The sequence below is a fragment of the Ambystoma mexicanum genome, chromosome 1q, assembly GCF_040938575.1.
Source record: "Ambystoma mexicanum isolate Mex_15411 chromosome 1q, UKY_AmexF1_1, whole genome shotgun sequence".
NCBI lineage: Eukaryota > Metazoa > Chordata > Amphibia > Caudata > Ambystomatidae > Ambystoma > Ambystoma mexicanum.
Genome location: NC_090922.1, coordinates 17,435,590 through 17,456,705, shown reverse-complemented (window position 1 = coordinate 17,456,705; position 21,116 = coordinate 17,435,590). Strand labels below are relative to the sequence as shown.

The following is a 21,116-nucleotide window of genomic DNA, read 5'->3' as shown; positions in this document are numbered from 1 at the left end:
GAGGGTAGGGAGACCGCTTTAGTTATTAGCTAGTAGGCTGGTGAGCAGCACTCCGGAAGGTGACCAGAGATCCTCACCTACGCCTGCAAAAGGCACGGATATGGGTCCAGTGTGCCTCACCTGGCTGGAGCCATGGGCTCAATGGTGGAGGAAAGTCACTGGGTGTGCCAAGCATCACCGCCCACTGGAACTACGGTTCTGGTGCAGCCCGCTGGCCCAGATATGGAATCCAGATATACGCAGACCCAGGGCCACACGCCTTCGCTGATCTTCCTCACCCCCACCGCGGAACAGACAGGCGATTTCCCCAGAGCCACGCATGACACCGGGCTTCTCGCCTCCACCTCTCCCGACCCTGGAGTCCGGTCCATAGATCTGAAGTGGATGACTTGAGGCCTGCACGGGGGCAGCTGCTGCTGTGGTAGGTCAGAAGAAGAAGGCAGACCATTATTTTCCATGTCAAAGGATGTTTATTGAAAGTAAATCCCTAACTTTCCCTATTATATGGGCATCGCTACCTAACACAACTAAACTGGGGTGCTTGTTGTCTGGTATAACGTCCAAAGTAAGTCTGCCCTTCCCTACAAAAGCTAATCTTTACTCACTCTGCCACTTATTCTAAATTACTGAAGGAGAATCACTCCCTTCTCCTGGGGTTACTTTGCCAACACGTATTCTTCAGTATATGATTTTCAGATAGCTTATTGCTATTTCGTATACCAGTCTGTTCAAGGGATTTCTTAATGTCCCTTTCTTTAGTTCAGTTTGAGCTTTCAAATTTCTCTTTAGTTGCTCAAGTCACTGAATATTTATTTACTCTGCTCCTTTCAACAATTGTTGAAACTTGTGCTTATCCTGACACCATTTCCTCCAATTCTGTAACTCCGGGATTACTGCTGATTATCATTTGTGGTATTCTTAACACTGTGATCTGTGTATTGCACTCAATGACTTGTTTCCCTCCTTTTATAAACTATCTTTACTAGGACCAATATGTTGTGTTTCTAAACAAGACTCACTCGTCTTAAAATATTTGTTTTTACTCGGACGAGGAGGCTCTCTGTGATGCTCACTCTTCTTACTGTATTCACATTCACTGGGTCGAGTAAGGTTACTTGAATCTTTAAGTTCACTTCTGGTTTTAGCATTGGGGAAATTATTCTGTCTCCCATTATATATGCCTTGTCCCGCAGGTCTACCGCTCTCCCTGTTACCTGCAGTGTAATAGGACTGCGTCGCAGGGTTGGCAGTTATATTTGGCGTTAATTCGTGGTTTGTTAGAATTGCTCTTGCTGCTGTTTTGCTTTCTCTCTCCGACATTCTTCAGTGTCCTTATCCCTGTCTGTTCTCGGCGTGGAAAGGGTTTGTCTTTCCTTTTCCTTCCCAGCAACTACCAGCTAAGGAATCTCTCTCGATGTCCATTTGTGGCTTGGTCAGTTCCCAACCACGGCTTCTCTCCTCAATACTTGCTTTTCAAATGTCCCACTAGGTACTGTTATTTCCAAGCAAGCTTAGTCTGGTCTACCCAACGCACAGTGCTTCTCGGGCACTGCTAGACTCCAGCGATTCGCCCACATTGAGAACAGCGTTACCAGCCTCTCTCCAACTGGTTTTAAACTCCTGAGTCGCTCACTGGCTCCTCCCATTTTTATGATGCTACTGTGGGGCAATTCCAGTTCATAGTAGCAGTCCTTCCTTGATGTCCGAGTCAGCTCATCATAGCTTCTTTGCGTTTCTTCGTCCCAGTGCCAGGCAATTGTGTACTCTTTCTTACTCCTGTGTTTTTACTCGTCTCTGACAGTGAGCTGACAGTATCTGGTCCATTGTGTCATCAAAAGTCAAGCCTAGGTCACTTTCCCATTTGGCTTTCATGTGGTTATAGGAGGGGGTGTGGGCTTGTATTCTTTTGTATAATGCCGATGTGCCGCAGTGGTAAGATGCCGGCTTTTATGAATGGGTGAGCTATCGGCTCAGATGGGAATGAGGGCCAAAGATGTCAACATACCACTCTCCTCCTATGGTATTGTATCCCCTTAGAGGGACCGTGCTCCAGTTTGGCCAGGAAGTCGGCCAGTGGTACAAATGTTCCAACCAGGAACATGTCTCCTGTGTTAGCTGACCCTGGGGATCCCATGTTGTCTGTAGTGCTGGGTCAAGTGTGGGTGATATCCTGGTATAGTGCCTTGCATTATGGGATAGTAATGTTAAGTCTGTTAAATATTCTGGTCCACGCCTTCACAGTACATCCCACAGAGTCGATAGCTATGGTGTCAGCATAGCGTTTTGCAAATATAACTGATCGGAGGTCAGTGGGGGAGGCAGCGTATTTTTCGACTCGGAGATGTGCATGGTCCTCTGTATCAGCAAACCAGTATCCTGCATATTGCGCTTTTGCTACATTATAATAAAGTTCAAAGTCTGGTGCCGAGAGGCCACCAGTGTCGAATGGTTCTGTCATTTTCACCCAGCTCATTCTAGTCTCCCTGTTATTCCAGACAAATGCTGAGATTATGGATCGTAGTTTATTAAAGAAAGTTCTCCCTGGCCATATAGGTATATTACTAAATAGGTAGAGCAGTTTGAGTAACACCATCAATTTTCAGCAGTGATATGTGGCTGTAGGCTGATATAGCAAGGTTATTCCATAGTTTGAGCTTAGTTTCCTGTTGAAGCATAACTGGCTGGTAGTTGGAAGAGTAAAGTGTTTGGTAGTCAGTAGCTACTATCACCCCTAGGTAACTGGCCGAAATCGGGGACCAGCGGAAACCCATTATGGAGCCAATTTTGGGCCGAACCGTGGGTAGTGTGTATAATTTCAGATTTAGAAGTGTTGCTCTTGTAGCCAGAATACTTGGGGAATTTGTATCTGTCAAAATGGGAGCCAGATTGACCTCAGGGTCCCTAATGTATAATAGAGTATCATCAGCATATAATGAGATTAGTTGGGGAGGGCCATTTATCCCAACACCCCGGTTTAGTGCTGCCATAAATTCAATAGTGAGAGCAAATATAAGAGGGGAAAGGGGGCATCCCTGCCGTGTGCCTCTGTAAGGGGAACTTGGGGGAGAGGGTAAGATTTGTTCTGACCATGGCGATTGGGTTGTTGTATAGTAGTCGGATGTAGCTCAGGAATTGAGATCCAAACCCAAAACGATCCAGTGCAATGAACATAGTTCCAGGATACTGAGTCAAGTGCTTTCTCAGCGTCGAGAGGCTGCAATTACTTTGGTCTTGGGATCTAATTGGGTGATGATGGAGAATAGTCTATGCAAATTTAGGGATGTGGATCTGGTGGGGACAAATCCTGATTGATCAGGATGTACCAGGTAGTTCATGTGGGGCATCAATCGTTTCGCGATGGCCTTGGCAAAAAATGTTGTATTTAAATTAATTCGCGAGAGTGGGCGATGGGACAAGGCCTCGTGTGGGGGTTGTTAGGCTTCAGCAGAACTGAGATAACTGCCTCGCGCAGTGACTGGGGGTGGTAGTCCCAACCGAGATAGCCTCCTCCCATAGTGCCAGGAGTTTCTAGGCAAATTCTGTTGAGTAACATTTGTACAGACCTATGATTAGGCCGTCGGGCCCCGGGGCATTTCCTGCAGCAAGGTCTTTGATCGCTTGCCCTATCTCTTCTTTGGTCATTGGGGATTCCAGTGCGGTGCTGGATGCGGGCGGCAGCCTGGGGAGTCGGACCGAATCGATATAGCGAGCTACATTGCTCTGACACTGTATCAGCATTGGCATACAATGATGAGTACAATTCAGAAACACTTGATTAATTGCGTATTGCCCCACATGGGTCCCCCGCTCCCTGCCCGCACACACTGGTTGTCGATTGAATGTCGTTTTCAGATTTAACCAATCTAGCAAGCAATTTAATGGCTTTGTCCCCTCCCCGTACTTCCTGGATCTGGCAGGCGTGTTGGTGTATATGATCTCACGGTCTGCTAGTCTGTGGAACTCGTCCAGTTTTGAGTGAATTAGGGCAGGTATCTTCTCTTTGGTTGCTAGGGCGTATGTGGTCTCAAGCGTCTGCAGCTGGGTGTTGGTCCAAAACAGGTTTTGGCGTATAGTGCAAAGTGAACAATGAGTTAGGCAGAGTATATGGCCACGTATCCAAACCTTGACAGATTCCCATACCACGGATGTGGAGCCCACCGATCCCTCATTTCATTTGAAGAACTCCTGCAGCTACACCCGCGGGGGCATTAGTAGTGTAATGTAGTGTCGTGTCGTGGAGGAGAGCGGGGGCATTCTTCATAGTCTTGGTCTGTGGTCTTGGCGTATCGGCGGATCTCAAGTAACAGAGGGAAGTGATCTGAGATAGTGCGGGGGAAGATGGAGCAGTCCGTTGTGAATGGGACACAGGCATGTATAACCAGAAGTCAATGCGTGAGCTGGAGTCGTGAACCGAGGAGTGGAAGGTATACCCCTCATTCCGGGATATATCTCACACCAGGTGTCTGAGGGGGGAATAGTTCATGCACTGAAGAATAGCGTGGGCTGCCTTTATCGGAGCTCGGGGAGTCCTGAAGGTTCTGTCCACTAGTGGGTTGAGTATAGTGTTGAATTCCCCACCCCATAGTACCCTGATGTTGTCCATTGGGGATATTAGTTTGACTATCTTGAGATAGAAGTCGGGCCGTCGATGTTCGGGCCGTAGCTGTTGATGAGGCTTGTGGGATGTCCACACATTTCCCCCCAGATAATAACAAATCTGTCCAGTGGGTCAATAGTTGATTTAGTAATTCGGAACCCTAGGGTATGATGAATAAAGGCGATAACTCCCCTGGATTGTGACAAATAATTAGTGCCAAATCTTTGAGGGCCCAAACAGCTGGTAAATGAGTCCACCACTCTGGCCAGCGCATGAGTCTCTTGTAGCATCAAGATTTATGTCTTGTGCCTTTTGGCGTATGATAGTATTTTCCAAGCCTTGCTGGGGTTGCTTAGCCCTCGAACATTCCACATGAGCAGTCTAATAAGTTGTCCGGTCTGACTCATCACTCATAGTTAATATCACCATGTCAAGCAGAAGCATGGGATAGCCAGGAAAAAAGAATAAACCATGATTAACAGTCAGTTTTGATTTTTTTCAACCCCCCAACACCCTCCCTCACTGTCCCAAAAATGTTGACAGTGTTACCCTAACTAACCCCTTCTTAAGCAGTGGGAGGCAACGTGCGAACCCATCCAAGAGCATTATAACAATTGAATATCGTGATCTGCACTATGTAGCAAGATCGAACACAAATGACCTTCCTGAGATATGCCATTAGAAGTTGGCTCAAAGATCTGGAGGGGGATCATGATGAACATGCCGGATATATGAAGGCTCAGTCATTATTGGGTGGCATCAGAATGTTCTGCTCTGTGTAGGATGCTGCGTCTTCTAGTGATTCAAAAAAGTGGGATCTGCCAGCATGCTGTATCCTGAGTTTAGCCGGGAAGATCGTGGCGTATGGTATTTTTCTCTCCCGTAGGGCTCGCTTGACTTGGTCAAAATTTCTCCTGGCAGCCTGGACGCCGGTCCAGAAGTCCGGATATATGTGAAGTCTGGCTGAGTCGTATTTTAGGGTTCCTTTTTCACGTGACAGCTGGAGGATCAGGTCACGGTCCCGGTAGTTGAGAAGGTGGGCTATGATTGTGCAGAGCTCCCGGTTGGCGTGGTGGGGCCAGGGTTCTGTGTGCCATCTCCACTAAGAACTGGGCAGAGAACTGGAAACAAGGAGCGTAAGGGTTCTCCATGAAGGTTTCCATGGGGACATTTAGGGATCTCTCTGCCATGCCCAGCACCCTAATGTTACGGCGTGACCGTGACTCCAAGTCGTTAAACTTTACATGGACAGCTCTGAGGTCTCTTTTGGTATCTTCAATGTCCTTACTGTGTGTGGTGACTGTATCTTTGTTCCCACACCCGGTTCTCACCTGTGGTAATCCGGCCGCTTTCTTTCTGGAGCTCTGCTTTCAGCGATGATATGGTGGTGCCAAAGTCACCCAGCTTGGTATTTAACTGCAGCAAAACTGGCCTGCATCGTGACCATATAGGGGTCCATGACAGTGGTTGTGGCAGCCGTTGCGCTCGGGAAGGGTCTTATGAGCATGCAGGGCTTTCAACTGGACATGACATATTGGCAAGAGTGTCCATGGGCCCCTTTTTCCCACCTTTATGTTCTCCACTGGTCAGGTCTCGGAGAGAGAGTGCTTAATCTGGCAGATTTCTGCGCGTTTGCCAGTGGGGGCAATGGGCACTTTGTGGAAAGTCCCTTGACGACAGGGGCAGAGCCGGATGGTGAGTGCTCTGATGCACGGGTCTCCTTATTGTTGTGTTCAGGGCTGGAGAGCGTGCGTGTTCTGGCGCCTATGCACCTTCATTGCTTTGCGATCCATGGGCAGCGGTAGAGACGTTCGTGGCTGCTTGGCCGGAGCGGAGCGGAGGGGAGTGGAGTGGAGGAGGGGTGCAGTGCTGCAGATCCAGTGTTTTCCGGCGATTCAGGGATTCTCTGGTGAGTCGCCTTTACATTTTAGACCAGCATTTCGTTTTCTCAGGCCAGCGTTTAGTCGTCTCCTGTCCTCAGTGCTTCGCCGCCTTGAATCCTCTCTGACGTCGGCCTGCTCAACGTCTTCAGCACAGAAGTGGATTTTTATTTGTTTCGGGTGATGAAGTGCAGTGAAAGTTGTCTGGCTGTATGCCCAGAAGTACCGACGTCCGCGTTGTGCAAGTTTCAAGGCTTTTTGGTCCTTTGAGAGCAGGATATTGGTTCCCAGGATATAATTCCCAGGATATTATCAAGTGCGGAGCTCACAAGCTAAGCAGCCATTCTTGTCGGTGCTCAACAGCGCCCCCCACCCTCACACCCCAGCCTCAAGCTGCTCTTAACGCACAGAGTAAAAGACAAGAAAGATCTCACAAATATAAAATGGTGAAAAAGGAAGACTGGGACCATTTTGACAAAATGGACACCCATGGGTGCTGTACTGCAGCTGAGGGTTCGGGTTGTGGTAAAAAAAGCACACTGGTAGTAAAATGTAAACCACTGCCAGCAGCCATTTAAAGTAGTGAGGGTAACAAAAAATGTTACATGAGAAGGTTGTCATGGCCACAGAGCAAGGACCACAAGCTCCAACACTTAAAGGGTCCAGCTGGACCCAGTCCTGGCGCCTTTGGCGCCAGGCTTATGAGAAAGTGTGCTCTGCACACTTTATTTCTAGTGCATGTGATATTTCATCCCCTGCAAGGCCCCCATGTGCATCCAGGCCGGGCGTTGCCATAGGAATGCATTGGGCGACACGTGCAGCATCTTTTGGGAGTGGCAGGGTGGAGCCACAAAGCAGAGCAAAGGGGCGTGGCTGGGACCAGGCTACTTAAGCCTGCCCCGCCCGCATGCCAGCGCTTTGCGTTTGTCTGCTGAAGCAGTGTAACGCTCACCGCCGCCTGAAGCGCTCCTTACCTGATTCCAGCAATACCATCGCCAGACTCGCATCTTACCTGATTCCAGCAATACCATCGCCAGAAGCGCATCTTACGTCGTCCTAGCAGTCACCGCAGTCGGAGGGCATCCTTACCTGTTCCGGATTTCCAACACTTAAACGGGAGCTCATCTCGGCCAGCATTCTCACGGTTCCAGCCATCCATCACCCGCCAGATCTTCAGATAGCTGCTCCCCGTCTGACTTTGCCAGGCCATACCTGCAGTAGAAAAGGACAAATAAGGGTAGAAACCACACAAAGACATACGGTAAGGTCGCGCGCAACACAATCCTCGCGCTGACCATAGAACCAAACTTACCATCTATTTAGGACATTGTAAACTCCTCAGGACTCCATTGGGGCTCACTTCCAGCAACGCGACTCCGCTGGGCCTCTCATCACCTATTGGGGAGAAGGAAAGACATTACAAGAGATACGAACAATAGACGCTGTAAAAGAATACAGACAATAATCATTGTTGAAGAACACTTACCTTAGAAGTGGATCAGTCACAGCCGGTCTGGGCTGACACGCACATGGACCAGTGAAGGAACTAGGTCCATTTAAGGCGCCCCTGGACTTGAGAAGCAGGACGGAGAGCTCACTCTCATAAATAAACAGGTGAGACTATATGGGTAAACGCATGCTCACCACATTCTGGGAAGAAGGGTTCGAGGGAAACTACAGCCATATCACAGCATTCTCACAACCTCTCGTATCCTCACAGGGGCAATATCAACAACCAGAGCAGTCCACAACACAGGAGCAGGGAATGAATCCTGTCCCGGTGGAGCCAGTTCCAGTTAGGGCTGCAACCGTGCCCCAACTTCCCAGAAGAGACCATGTGAACGTAACAAAGGTAGGATAACGGGCTACTAGGTAACCCCCCAGCACTCCACATAAAATGGTGTGGGCTGGACCAACAAAGTAAAAAGGTAAGTAACATCAATTTCACCTTACTATTCTTGGGAACAGTAGTTCACCCAAGAAAACGTATTTAAACCTTGAGAGAAATCCAAAGGACTTCTCAGTGACACTGCACTGAGGATGCTGTTGTGTCACTGTACAAAAGGCACATGCCTATGGAGTTTGTCAGTCTCCAAAAACAGTGAAAACATAAAATCCTAATCAGGAAAAAACACATGAGGGACTGATAAAAAGGTCCCACTCACCCAGGAACTAAAATTAAAAAGTCGTAGGTCGAGCTAAAGAGCTTGGGGTCTCTAAGGTGGGAGGAAATTGGCACAGAAATGAAATGTCTCCCTAACATGGTGCAGTTGTTAACTACTTACCTCAGGCATTGTTGTGTTGGGGGCTTAGCAGTTTACTTTGCTCTAACTGTGATTGGATGTATGTTTCATTTTATTATCATTGTGTGATATTAATACATGTTCCAAATAATTTTCTTAATGTGTTTTTGGGGCTTTAATAGATGTATTATTTTATACTTACTAAGTGCAATCCTTGTGTATTTCACTGTGTGGATACATTGTGGACCCCTGACCCCAGTCACCTCTTCTGAGATTTAGCCTTGGCCACTCTCCATGCTATTTTTATTTGTTTGGCTACAGCTTCCAGACGTTTTCCATGTTCACTATAACTAGGGTAGCCTCCTAAATTCTGCCCCCACGCCAGAGTTTAGAAATCCATTTAACACTAAGGCACACTATAAACATTGATAGTAATATATTCATATTTATAGCTCCCATTTGGTCAACACACTGTGGGTTGTCCACTACCTCAGTATCACAAACACTTATGAAATAATATGTTTAGGTTAAAGTAGAGAGACAGATAACATAGCACCACCATACACCTAGCTTCCGAAGTCCATCCTTAAATAGCAAATAGTCTCTGGAAGTATTTAAGTGACCTACAAAAGGCTATTGACAGTCGAACCTAAGTAGCCTAGGAAGGACTCCAAGCCATGGAATCCGGAACAAAGAGGGCAATGTGTGCAGAAAAAAATGTAGTTGCAGAAAGGTAACTTAAGGTGCCTAGGTTAGGCTGTAGAGTTCTGGGAATCCGCTACATCCCTGCGGTATAAGAGCATGTCCCCCGGAAATACTAACCTGGCTACACCACCCCATTGGGCCACCCCTGGATAGTGGTAAGTTGAGCAGGACTTTGCACCCTTTGCAACCCCAATGGGGAGGGAGCAGTGTCAAACTCTGGATTCCTCCCACCCTTCCACCTCATCTTGATCTTCTGTTGAGCTTTCCTGTGGGTCTGTCTTCTTCCTTCTGCATGTTTCTTTCTTTTCTCCTCTCTTCTTCTTTGTCTTCTTTCCTTGTAAATAGGAGCGAGCTCCGCTGGAGGCCACGTTGTCTGGATGTCAATACACCCGACAGCGGGGTTCCCCGGGAGCAAGCCCCTCTGCAGGGAAAAAGCCTCCTGGCTGAAAAAACCCTGATAGAATCCAAGCTCGGGATGGTGTGGTAATCCGTTCTAGAGATGGTAAGGTGTTCTTTGAATGGTACAACTGCGTTGTGTTCTGTATACAGAACGGAATGACTGAAGTCTTTACTGAGGTCAAGCACTGGCGGACATCGGTAGAATCCAAGACGGGATTGCCCGTGGTGAATGGTATCCCAGACTGGCTGGATGAAGCAGGATGAAGCCCTGGAAAATGGCTCTATGAAGAACAGCGCTGCGCAGGGAGAAGGAGAGAAGAAAGCCCCGAAACTGAAGAAGGCGAGACAGGTAGAGGAAACAGTTACCCGGGGCGAGACCCGGAGTAAGGGAGAGGAAATGGCAACCCGGGAACGAGATCCGGAAACAGGGAGAGGAATGGAACGACAGAAAGCTAAGGGAATAACTGACGGCAATCAAAACTCGCAAAGAGGCGAGTGAGAGTGGACAGACAACAGTCGAAGGAACGCCCGGGAAGACAGAAAGAGAAGCAGTTTAAAGTGCAGCGCCCATCTTTTGGAAAACAACTCGATCGGTCCGATGTGGCAGGAGCCGTGATGGAACTTTCAATGGAGTCTCCAGGAGTTCCACAGTTTCCATGAGGGGCACAGGACAGGCGGTTCCGGAGATATAAGGGATCTCACACCCCCGAACAACCAGAAAGGTTGCAGGTGACAGTTAAATACTGGGGAAGACTTGCCTTGCCGTAGTCTTGTAGAGCCGTTGGGTCACGACTTTGACGGCAATCCCTACTGGTTGTATTTTAGTTCCTCTGGAGAATTTGCACAACTGCAGAGGGGACACCCTGGATTGGTACCACCATAAAGCGGAGACCCTCACAGGTGACTTAACTGATACATATCTTGCTTTGATCCCAGGCAGGGCAAAGAGCACACAGGAAGTTCCGCGGTTGGACTTCAGGCATCCGACAGGCTCCTCTTCTGGTGAAATTCAGCACAGCGTGTTTCCAGAGTCACAACAGAGCCCTCTAGATGCCCACGAAGATTGCAGGTGTTAAGACTCATAGAAATCCTTGCAGCGGAACAAAGCTGGATCTGGGTTTTGAAGGTGAAAAGCAGAGATGCAGGCTCCTACGCCCCATGAAAGGAGATCAACCTCTGCAGGACCTCTGACTGGTTGGTCCCACCAGTCAAAGGGAGGAAGTACCCTTGCAGAGGTCTCCCAGGTCGATGAAAAAGGATCCATTTCAACATCAGAGAGTTGGCTAAGAAAAATGCGGATTCTTGCATCAGTCCTCCAGCATCCATTGGTTGTTGTTGTCGTCTTCTTCTGATCCTTTCAGGCACCAGTGGATCGAGCTCTCATCCTCCTATTCAGACTTCAGTCTGGGTATTCCTGAGCCCGCCATTAAGGGAACATAAATATATTTGAACTTGTAGCTGGCAGCCCTGTAATGGGTGAATGTGGCTGTCTCTCTGAGGAGGGTGATACCTGCCCTTACAAAGAAACAGAGTCAATCCCCAAGGCTGCAGCGCTTTTAGCATTAGCAAGATAGCCTGCCTGAGGAGAATACACCTCCTTCCACACCTTAGCAGGGCTCACAAGGCTGACACAGTATCCAGTCATTTTATCGGAAACAAAACAGAGTGTTAAATTTCAGAGTGTACAAAAACACAGAAAAGTTTAAATAAGTATATAAAGGGTAGTGGGGTAAGGGGTTACAATGGGGCAGGGTTGGGTTGGGGTGGCTTTAAAAGGTTGGGAAAAAGGGGAGCTCCCCCCAGATAAAAACAAAATGTGATGTTTTTCGATGTTTTATCCACTCTGTTATGTACCACTCTGTTTTTGTGTTCGATAAGATCACATACAACCAGCTGACAAATGTGATATTAAGTTTCTGTGGTTGGCAAAATTATGTGAAATGCCATCCAGCATACCATAACTCAGATATGACTTATATTTTAAGATGTATCTGCCCATCAGGTCAGTAAACCCATAATTATATGTTTGTCTTAAATGAGGGCTTGTGTTGCAGAGACTTGCTGTCACTACAGCTGTGAAATGTCATCTGAACCTGTTATGTGCTACTGGTATAGCAGGCGCGGCAGATCAGGATACTAATGTAGCAGTTCACAGCTACAAACTATGCTTTTGGCATGGAGCTTATGAAAGGTGAAACCGATTAGCAGATTTCCCCTTTACAGATGGAATTACACACATTTTATTAATACAAATCAAAACAGCCAGAGATTCTACAGCCTTGACAGATGTAGATTCCTCACAATCCGAGATAAAAAAAATAAACCTAATGTAAATGGGGCTTACATACAGTTCTAACGTAGGCAATTTATTTTTTATAGTGGATTAGTCTGCTCAACTGAACCTCCCTCCCTTTGCATCATCTTCAAGATCTTGAGAGCCAGGGAGGAAAGGTAGTTAATTACTGTGTGGTATTAGTGAAAAGACAGGTCAATCGGCTCATATATTATTTGTGGTCAGTAAGCATAGTACATTTAACGTTGATAATACTTACTACTATTGAAGTGCTTTGGATTTGGGGGAATCTGGAATGAATTTCTATATGAAAATAAAGTAACCTGATATTATTCACTAATATACATTTAACCCACATGTTGTTTAATCCATATGGCTTTCATTAGGGTAGCAAATAGTTAGTATTTTGCATTCAAAAGTATTAAAAAATGAAAGCAAGAAGTAACAAAATAAAGGCACTGAATACAGTCTACCTTTTGAGACAACGGAAACATACAAAAAGAAATAGGCTACGTTTTCGTCCTACGTCTCCCTCCCACTTTTGTCAAGCTGTTTCATAGATCATTTAATAATATTGTGAAGTCCTGAACTTGGTAGAACAGAGGTCTCCAGAGATCAAGTGGTTTGCTCAAGAACACACATTTTGCTAGTGGGTATTCCACGATTAGAGCAGTTTTCTTCTGCTTGCATTGTCGTCCCCTTAATTGCTGTACAAATTGTTTGATCCAATCATCCATGCGTTATTCCTCTTTTTATGTCTTACTGCCTTTCTTTTATTATCTTATCCTATTTCATGTCTTCGCCATCTCATTTTACTTTTTACCTTTTACACTGATCTTCGCATCATCCTCTTTGGTTCCTCTTTTCTAAACCGCTCTCTGTGCATTTTCCCATCCTGTCTCATGTAATTCTTTCTGTTCTCATTATTGATTATTTTAATCTTTCATGTTTCTCATCCTTTGTCTTGACTTGCCTTCTTTCTACCGCAGCTCACTTTTGTTTCCTTGTACTTTACAAGGTTTCTGTACTGTCGGCAAAAATGTCAAAGAAAATTAAAACGCTAGTTATTTGGTTAGTGTGACAGTACCACCTGGCATTACTGGCTTGTTCAAATCCCCCCCACCACACCTCAAAAACAGACCTGCCAGTTGTAATTTGCATTGAAAGCACACTCTCATGCACAAGTGGTCTTGTTAAAACAATTAAGCAACCACTGGTGCAGCCTCAGTAAACTGCACCAAGTTATTGTTGCAGCCTAGAAAAATATCTTGCAAATTTAATGAACACCACTGTTTAGTCCAGTGCATGTTGTTTTTGTTTATTTTGTACCTGAACCTGCTCGTGAGGAATTAGGCTACGTTTCAAGACCTCAAAGGAAACCGGGTTTGACGTTCTCCTGTCTGAAATGCATACACTTGAGGACAATAGCACTTGAAACAATTATTCCTTCCAAGCCTTGCAATGTATCGGATTCCACCTAGCTGGATTCAGAAAAACATTTAAAAAACTGTGTATTGGACAAAATGTGTTAGTTCTTGTATTCAATTTTGCAAGCCTTCTTGTGGGGTAAACCTATTTGACCATTGTATTTCCTTTTTTGAGGTGTCAATAGTGATTTCTCTGTTCTACAATGAACGAGACAAGAAATGTCTCTTTAAACCAAGCCGTATGATCTTAAGTTTGTTTTTATGCCTTTTTTTGTCCTGTTGGCTATTGCAGCAAAGTGATGAATTAACAGTATTGATCAATTTTCACCTAAACGATTACTGACTTTAGTAAATTGGCAACTCTATTTTCTGGTTGATAAATACATTTATTGGTCTTAATTGCTTGCCTCAGGGATCTATTCAACAAGCTATGGACCGGAGTATGCACACTGCAACCAAACCATATGGAATCCTTTTGGCGATGGACTTTCCTATGAGGACTTCCAGTTCCCCATCTTTCTGATTAATGATGAAAATGAGACACAAGTTATTAAGCAGGTATGTTTGCTTATCAAGATGTACAAGTATATACTCCAACATTGAGACCTGCCATATGCTGCGAGCATGATAAAAGGTCACATCCACTCAATGAACCTCAATGTTAGAACTGGATCTTTAGTTGTGGTCCACTAGTATAGAAATTAAACGAATATTGCCCATGTATTGTTTTACATCTGAATACCCAGAATCTTGACTGTGGATTAACTTGCACCCGATAATGTTTTGTTTATTCTTCCTTTTTATTCCTTCATGACGCACTGCTCACTCCACCCTTAGTGCTATGAAGATCATAACATCCCAGCAAATGGGTCTGTTCTGCAGTACCCTCTGTGTGCTTTGCAGCTCTTCTCTCACATGCATGCTGTCACCAACACAGTAACCTGTATGCGACGCAGCTCCATCCAGAACACTTTCAGCCTCAATCCAGGTGAGTGCACTGTGATGGCATAGCACGTAATGCCTCTACCTCAAAGCTGGGATACTAAACAGAATCTGTGCATGTTGTATGTATAATGTGTTTTTGTTATTCGTTGGATGCAGCCACCGGGGGTCTCTCAGCATGGGCTGGCTAGAAAATTGTAAAATTCCTGCTACTTCAAAGGGACTTCAGCTGTAAGAGTCTAGGAAGGGGAGCATTGATTTTTGCAAATGTATATAAAGCTTTTGTGGTGAAGATTTTTGATTACACAATTTACAACGATGCGCATTGCACAATTCTCAAAATGTCCTCAATTCTACCTTTATACTTGCATTCTGCATTTGTGGCATATTCTCTTTTTTTGATTTTTAAAATTACTTATTTCAAATGGTTTATGTCCTCCCATGTATTCCTCATTTTTGATGTACTCCGATATCCTGCTTGCAGCTCGGAAACGTTTTTCAGCAGAGGGCGCTGTGCGTCGTCGACCTTGTGTCCTTCGAGAGCCTCCGTCCTCCGAGTATGACGTTGACGTTAGTATATATTGCATGCAATGCACCCATTGCCTCAGTTTCGTTGTTGCAGGAACTGAATAGCCAGGGAGGGGAACACCTAATCGTGTGCGTTGCTTTTAAGTTGGCCAAGAGCTACAGGAAGATCCTCCGGACTCCCAGGAAGCAGGACTGACCGAGCCTGAGCCACCTCAACAGAGTGCTGGACCCCAGGTGCAAGGAATACCCATCTCGACAGCCAGGAACCGCTGTGTTGCTTGAAACACCGAAGTGCCACTTGTTTGAAGATTGCCAGTTGCAGTCGGTGACCGTTTCATCGCAGTGCAGTAGTCCCAGAAGTCCTTCCTCTTGTCCCCACGACTGAGGCTCAGGAACACCAGGATCTGCAAAGCTGCATAGGAACAGAATCCATCTGCTGCACTTTTCTTCAACCTAAAGGTACTGTACAGTCTAAGAGAACTTGCCTCTTGTAACCTTACTTGTCCTCTGCTGAGACTTGTCTTGGTTACTCTGTAGAGTTGCTAACGGCTTTTTTACTTCACAAGCCTAACCAGCTTGTGGTCCTGCTTTGATTTCTTCTTATTCTACAAAGACTTCTAAAACATTGTGCAAGACTTTTACTTACCTGCAAGAAGTGCTTCAGCTCACCTAGACTTTTGCCCAAATGACTTTGGCCTAGCCTGGCTCCCTGAATGACTCTCCCTCCCTCTGACATTGGACCTCATTATGACATCCGCGGTAGCCGTGCCTGTAATACAGGCACGGCTGCCGCCGGTGTCATTTTTTTTCGGCACCCGCAAATGAGCAATTATCGGGTCATTACGGCCCTGCCGGACCCAGTAATTGCCCATTTGCGCGCGCCGGAAAAAAAAGATGCTTCCCATTTGGCCTCATAGGACTGAATGGGAATGGGGAGGTTGGATGCACTCACACCGTTCATAACGGAGCCGGTGCATCTGACATGCTATGCTTGCAGGTGCCGCTCTGCCTGCAAAGGTCCGACCTGGTGGGCAGAAAGGCACCCGCAAGCACAACTCGTAGTTTGCCAGTCCGGGAACTATGGTACCGGCAAGCTTACCGGTACCGTAGTTCCCGGACCGGCAAACTGATAATGAGGCCCATTGTGTTTGGTCTTTTCCAGGAAGGGGTGAACTGACTTTGCATTGGGGGTTACCAAAAGTACTTACCTCCTTCAAAATATGTGTAATCTCTTGTTCTGTTCTAATAATATTTTAATTTGGCATACTCCTAAGTCTGATTCTAAATGCAAACAGTGGTATATTAATGTCCACAGTGTCCTAAGTACTAAAGTCAACTGAGGGTGTAGGAAGTGTCTGTGTGCCATCCCAAAATTGTACTTACCGATTTAGAAATATTAAGAGTGTGTATCCTGGAGTGTATTTGTGTGTTATTGTTATATTGCCGCCTTCTGAAGAAGGCTTACTCTAACTGACTGTTAAATAAATCAATAATTGTTTAATCAAGAAACCTTGGGTGTAAGAGTTTATTTGAATACTTGTCACTGTGAATCTCTGTGTAACTCCCCTACAGCTCACATTGACCCCTCTTGAGATGAGCCTGGCTGCTCAACACGTTACCAACTTGTGTAGTGCAGACTTATACCAAAGGTTGGGTTCCCATTGCCAGGAGGTCAGGGTTGTTGTAGTGCACCCAAAGGGTACTGCATACAATCTTGCCTAACAAACACCCAGCACAATTCCAAAGCACAACATTGGATTAATATAGTAGGTGAATAACATGACTTGTAACTATATACATGGATGCAACCTGTAACTATGTACATGAATACAACACACCTCCTCTCCTCTAACTATATACATGAGCATTAAGTTGACATGGTGTTCTACACAACACCATTAACCACCACCATCACATCTCGTACCAGACACACTCTCTTTACTCCACCTCTCACCATTAGTCAACAAAACTTGTTAACCAGATCTCGCAACACCTTTATTGGAGCTGAGTACTTGACCACTCCTTTACCTACTCTACTTCCTTTGCTTAACTTGACCAGCACCCCTTCCTTCAAAACACAATCAATCCTTCACGCAATTTTTTTCATTATACCTCGCATTGGACTTCTCTTGCGCATTCAACATCCTCTCCTGCAACATCCCTGTTTGTAATTCTCCCCGCACTTGCACAAATTTCTTCATCCAACAGGGATGCAACCTAGAATTCGGCACCCTTTTCCGCAAAGCCTCAAATGGTGAAACACCGTCACCTGGTGAGGTACAACTCTATATTGAACCACACACTCCATAATTGCCCGCTCCCAATCACCACCAAACGCAATGGCAATTCTAATCACCTCCATCAAGGTTCTATTGAATCTTTCAACAGTTGCATTACCTTTGGGATTATAGAGGGCAGTGGTAGTGTTCAATGCCATTATCTTCAAGAGGTACCTGCATCTCTCTACCCACAAACTGGGAGCCATTATCCAACACAAATGTTCTCGGAAATCTCACTCTCTCCAGAACACTGAAAAATTGTATTATCCTACGTGAGCTAATGTTCCTCACAATGTGCACCTCAGGCCATTCTGACAACAAATCCATCAAGACAATGATATATGCTCCTCGGGCACCCCCTAACAGACACAGGACCCAAAAAGTCCATGGCCACTGCATCCCAAGCCGCACTGGGCGGCTCTCCAATCTTCATAGGCGGCACTGTAGTACATAGAGCCTTATCACTATTCACACTCACCTCACAACTCTTAAAAAATAACTCGATCATTGTCCATCCCTGCCACCAAAAATCTTGCTGTATCAGACCTTTTGTTCTACTAACACCAAAATGTCCCTCGTGAGCGATTTCCAACACCACTGTTCTCAGGCCCTCTGGCACCACAAGTCGCTCCCCTCTTGACAATATCCCCTTCTCCACACTCAATTCTTGTCTCACCCTCCTGTAACTCCTCAACTGTTCATCCAGCTCTTCTACCCGCCATCCCACCTGGACATATTTCGTCACTGTTTTGTATACTGCATCCTTCTTTCCAGTCACTTTCCTTGGCAACCTTACAGTTCACAAATACTTTGTTTTCTTCCTCAAACACCATGACATCATTCTCCCCTATGGGATTTCGTGACCACACATCCGTGATAACATTTAGCTCACCCTTCACATGTTTCACCTGCATGTCCAACCAATGAAGAGAAGAAATCCACCGGACAATCCTCCTTGAAACACCATCCAACCCTTTTCTTTCAAAAAATGCCTACCAGAGGTTTGTGATCCGTCACTACAACACATTTTCTCCCCCACACAAATTGGCTGAATTTTTCAATACCCCACAAACAGGCCAAGGCTTCTTTCTCAACAATGGAATAACAAAGGCAACAGTGTGCAACTCGTCCTCTTTTTTCTTTGCATCAGTACGCATCCAAATTCGCTCTCACTTGCATCAGTGTATAACTCCACCTCTCAATCATCTTTAAATCCCTTTAATATGGGCGCACTCACTAAAGTATTCCTTATGTGCTCAGACTCGTCATTGCATTGTTCACACCAAACGAATCTCACACCTTTCTTCACCAATATTCTCATGGTTTTTGTCCTTTGAGCTCTAAATCATTTACACATTTGCCATAGAATTCAACCAACCCCAGATACGATGACAATTCCTTTTTATCTTTTGGGGCGTTCATTTTCATCATCGCCTCCAAGGTTGCCTGTTTCGGTTCTACCCAATCCACAAATAATTCATGCCCCAAATCACTTTTGCAACTTAAATTTATATTTCTCTGCTGAGATGCTCAAACCTGACACTGCTGTTCTCGTTAATACCTCTTTTAGTTGTACATCATGCTCCTCCTCATTCTATCCCCATACTAACAGATTATACTGATAGCAGCATGTCCCTGCCTATCCCTTTAGCAACTTGTTTATAACTCTTTGAAATACACTTGACGTGGTCACCAATCCAAACTGCATTCTTTTACATCGATATAGGCCGAAAGGTGTTATGAAAGCAGTAAGGTCCATGGAGTCCAGGTGTAACTTAACTTGATGGTAAGCTGCCTTCAAGTCAACAGTTGAACAAATTGCAGCTCCACCGATTCTCACCAACAAATCATTCATTTTGGGAAGTGGAAATCTATCCGGCTTTACATTTTTTAGACCCCTAAGGTCAATGCATAGCCTCAAACTCTCATTGGGCGAGTGCTCTACCACAGTGGGGCTTATCCATTCAGCCGCATCAGTCTACTCAATTATACCCTCATTCATCATTCTCTTCAATTCATTCAATGATCTTCTGAACACAATATAATTGACTTGTCTTTATTTAAGTAATAACAGTAGCAGCCCCAAACCATTGCTCATTACCACAACGGTCCCTCTTCAAACACTAACATTCTCCCTGGAACCATGTGTGGTCATCAGCCCTGTTCTGTTATGGAACACCCAGCACAATTCCAAAGTACAACATTGGATTAATATAGTAGGTGAATAACATGGCAATAACGTGGCTCTTGTAACTATATACATGGATGCAACCTGTAACTATGTACATGAATACAACACTACTCATACCTGATCAGGACACGTTCACCCAAACAGTCCCAGGAACATCTAGGTATCACCTGCCACTCCCTCCCCAGACTGGGCTTCTCCCTCAAATACAAAAAGTCCCACATGATAGCATCTCAGAGACTCCAGTTCATTGGAGCAGTCCTGGATGCATCCTTCGTAAAAGGCTTGCCACCCGAGGTGACGGCTCAAGACATTCTACAGATGGTCACCCAGTTTGAGTGCCCAGCGTCTTCTGGCCTTTGACTTTTTGAGATTGCTCGGCCTCATGGCATCCTGCATTTTTCTAGTGCCAGAGACTTGTCTGAGAATGAGATCCCTTCAATGGGCTCTCTGGGCACAGTGGTCCCAATTCTCAGGCAGGATGTCAGGCCTCCTTCAGATTCAGAGCAGATTCTCACAACCTTCTGTGGAAGGTCTGTGAGGACACCATTCTGAAAGGAGAACCTTTTTGGCAACCATGGCCGGAGATAAAAATATTGACTGACGCCTCACTGAGCCCACACCAACCATCTGACAATCAGTGGCCGTTGCTCTCCATTGGAGTCCAAACTACACATCAACTGTTTTGGAGCTGAGGGCAATCAGATTAGCGCTGAAGGCCTTTCTGCCCTTTGTACGGGAAAGTGTGTCCTGATAATGACAGATAACACAGTGGTCATGTACAGGGTCACTACCACTGTCCAGAGAGGAAATGAAGCTCTGGTTCTGACCAATTCAAGAAGGAATCTCTCTATCAGCAGCTGACCTAGCCGGAGAGGAGAACACGGCGGCAGGCGCTCTGAGCATGCAGAGCACAGTCTCCCACGAGTGGGACTAGCTCAGGAAGTCCTTCAAGAGATCTTCACTCTTTGTCAAACCCCTCAAGTGGATCTGTTCGCAACCACTGTCAACCAGAAGTGCAAACTGTTTTGCTCCAGGGAATTTCCTCCAAGTGGATCTCTAGGGGTCGCGCTCGTAGTGGTCTGGGAGTTTCCACTCCTGTACGCATTTGCTCCAGTCCCTGTCATTCCTCAAATGATCAGGAGGTCGAGAAAGTTCGGGAAATCCATGATCCTAATTGCCCCGGATTGGACCAGGAGGATGTGGTACCCAGACCTTCTGGACATGTCCATCTGCCCGCCAATAAGTCTTCCACAAAGAGAGGACCTTATCTAGCTAGAGGAGGGTTGGGTTCTCCATTCAGAGGTTAAGACTCTCATCCTTCCTGTATGGTTTGGGAGAGGCTGGAGGTACAAGTTGTTAGGGAGAATTCTTATTTCTGTGCTTATTCCCTTCTACCTTAGAGACCCCCAGCTCTTTTGCTTGACTTTAGGACTTTTTATTTTTATCCTGGAGAGAGAGACCTTTTTCCCATCTCTCATGTATGTATGTTTATTTGATTTGAACCCTGTGTTTCTTTTGGCTTTGGTGTCTGACAAACTCCATAGGCGGCCTCTTTTTGTATTGTGATACAAAGCACCCTCAGTGCAGTGTCACAGAGAAAACCTTTGGATTTCTGCTAAGGTTTAAATACCT

General features: G+C 45.8%; 1 protein-coding gene across 3 annotated transcripts in view; it reads left to right on the top strand.

Moving 5' to 3' along the window:
- The window catches only part of NCSTN (nicastrin), a 1,205,995-nt gene that overhangs the window by 334,029 nt on the left and 850,850 nt on the right, over nt 1–21,116 (top strand). For all 3 annotated transcript variants that reach the window (XM_069635427.1, XM_069635426.1, XM_069635429.1), the window contains 2 exons: nt 13,957–14,102; nt 14,382–14,532. In XM_069635427.1, the coding sequence (XP_069491528.1) occupies nt 13,957–14,102; nt 14,382–14,532 (297 nt within the window). The remainder of the gene's footprint in view (nt 1–13,956; nt 14,103–14,381; nt 14,533–21,116) is intronic.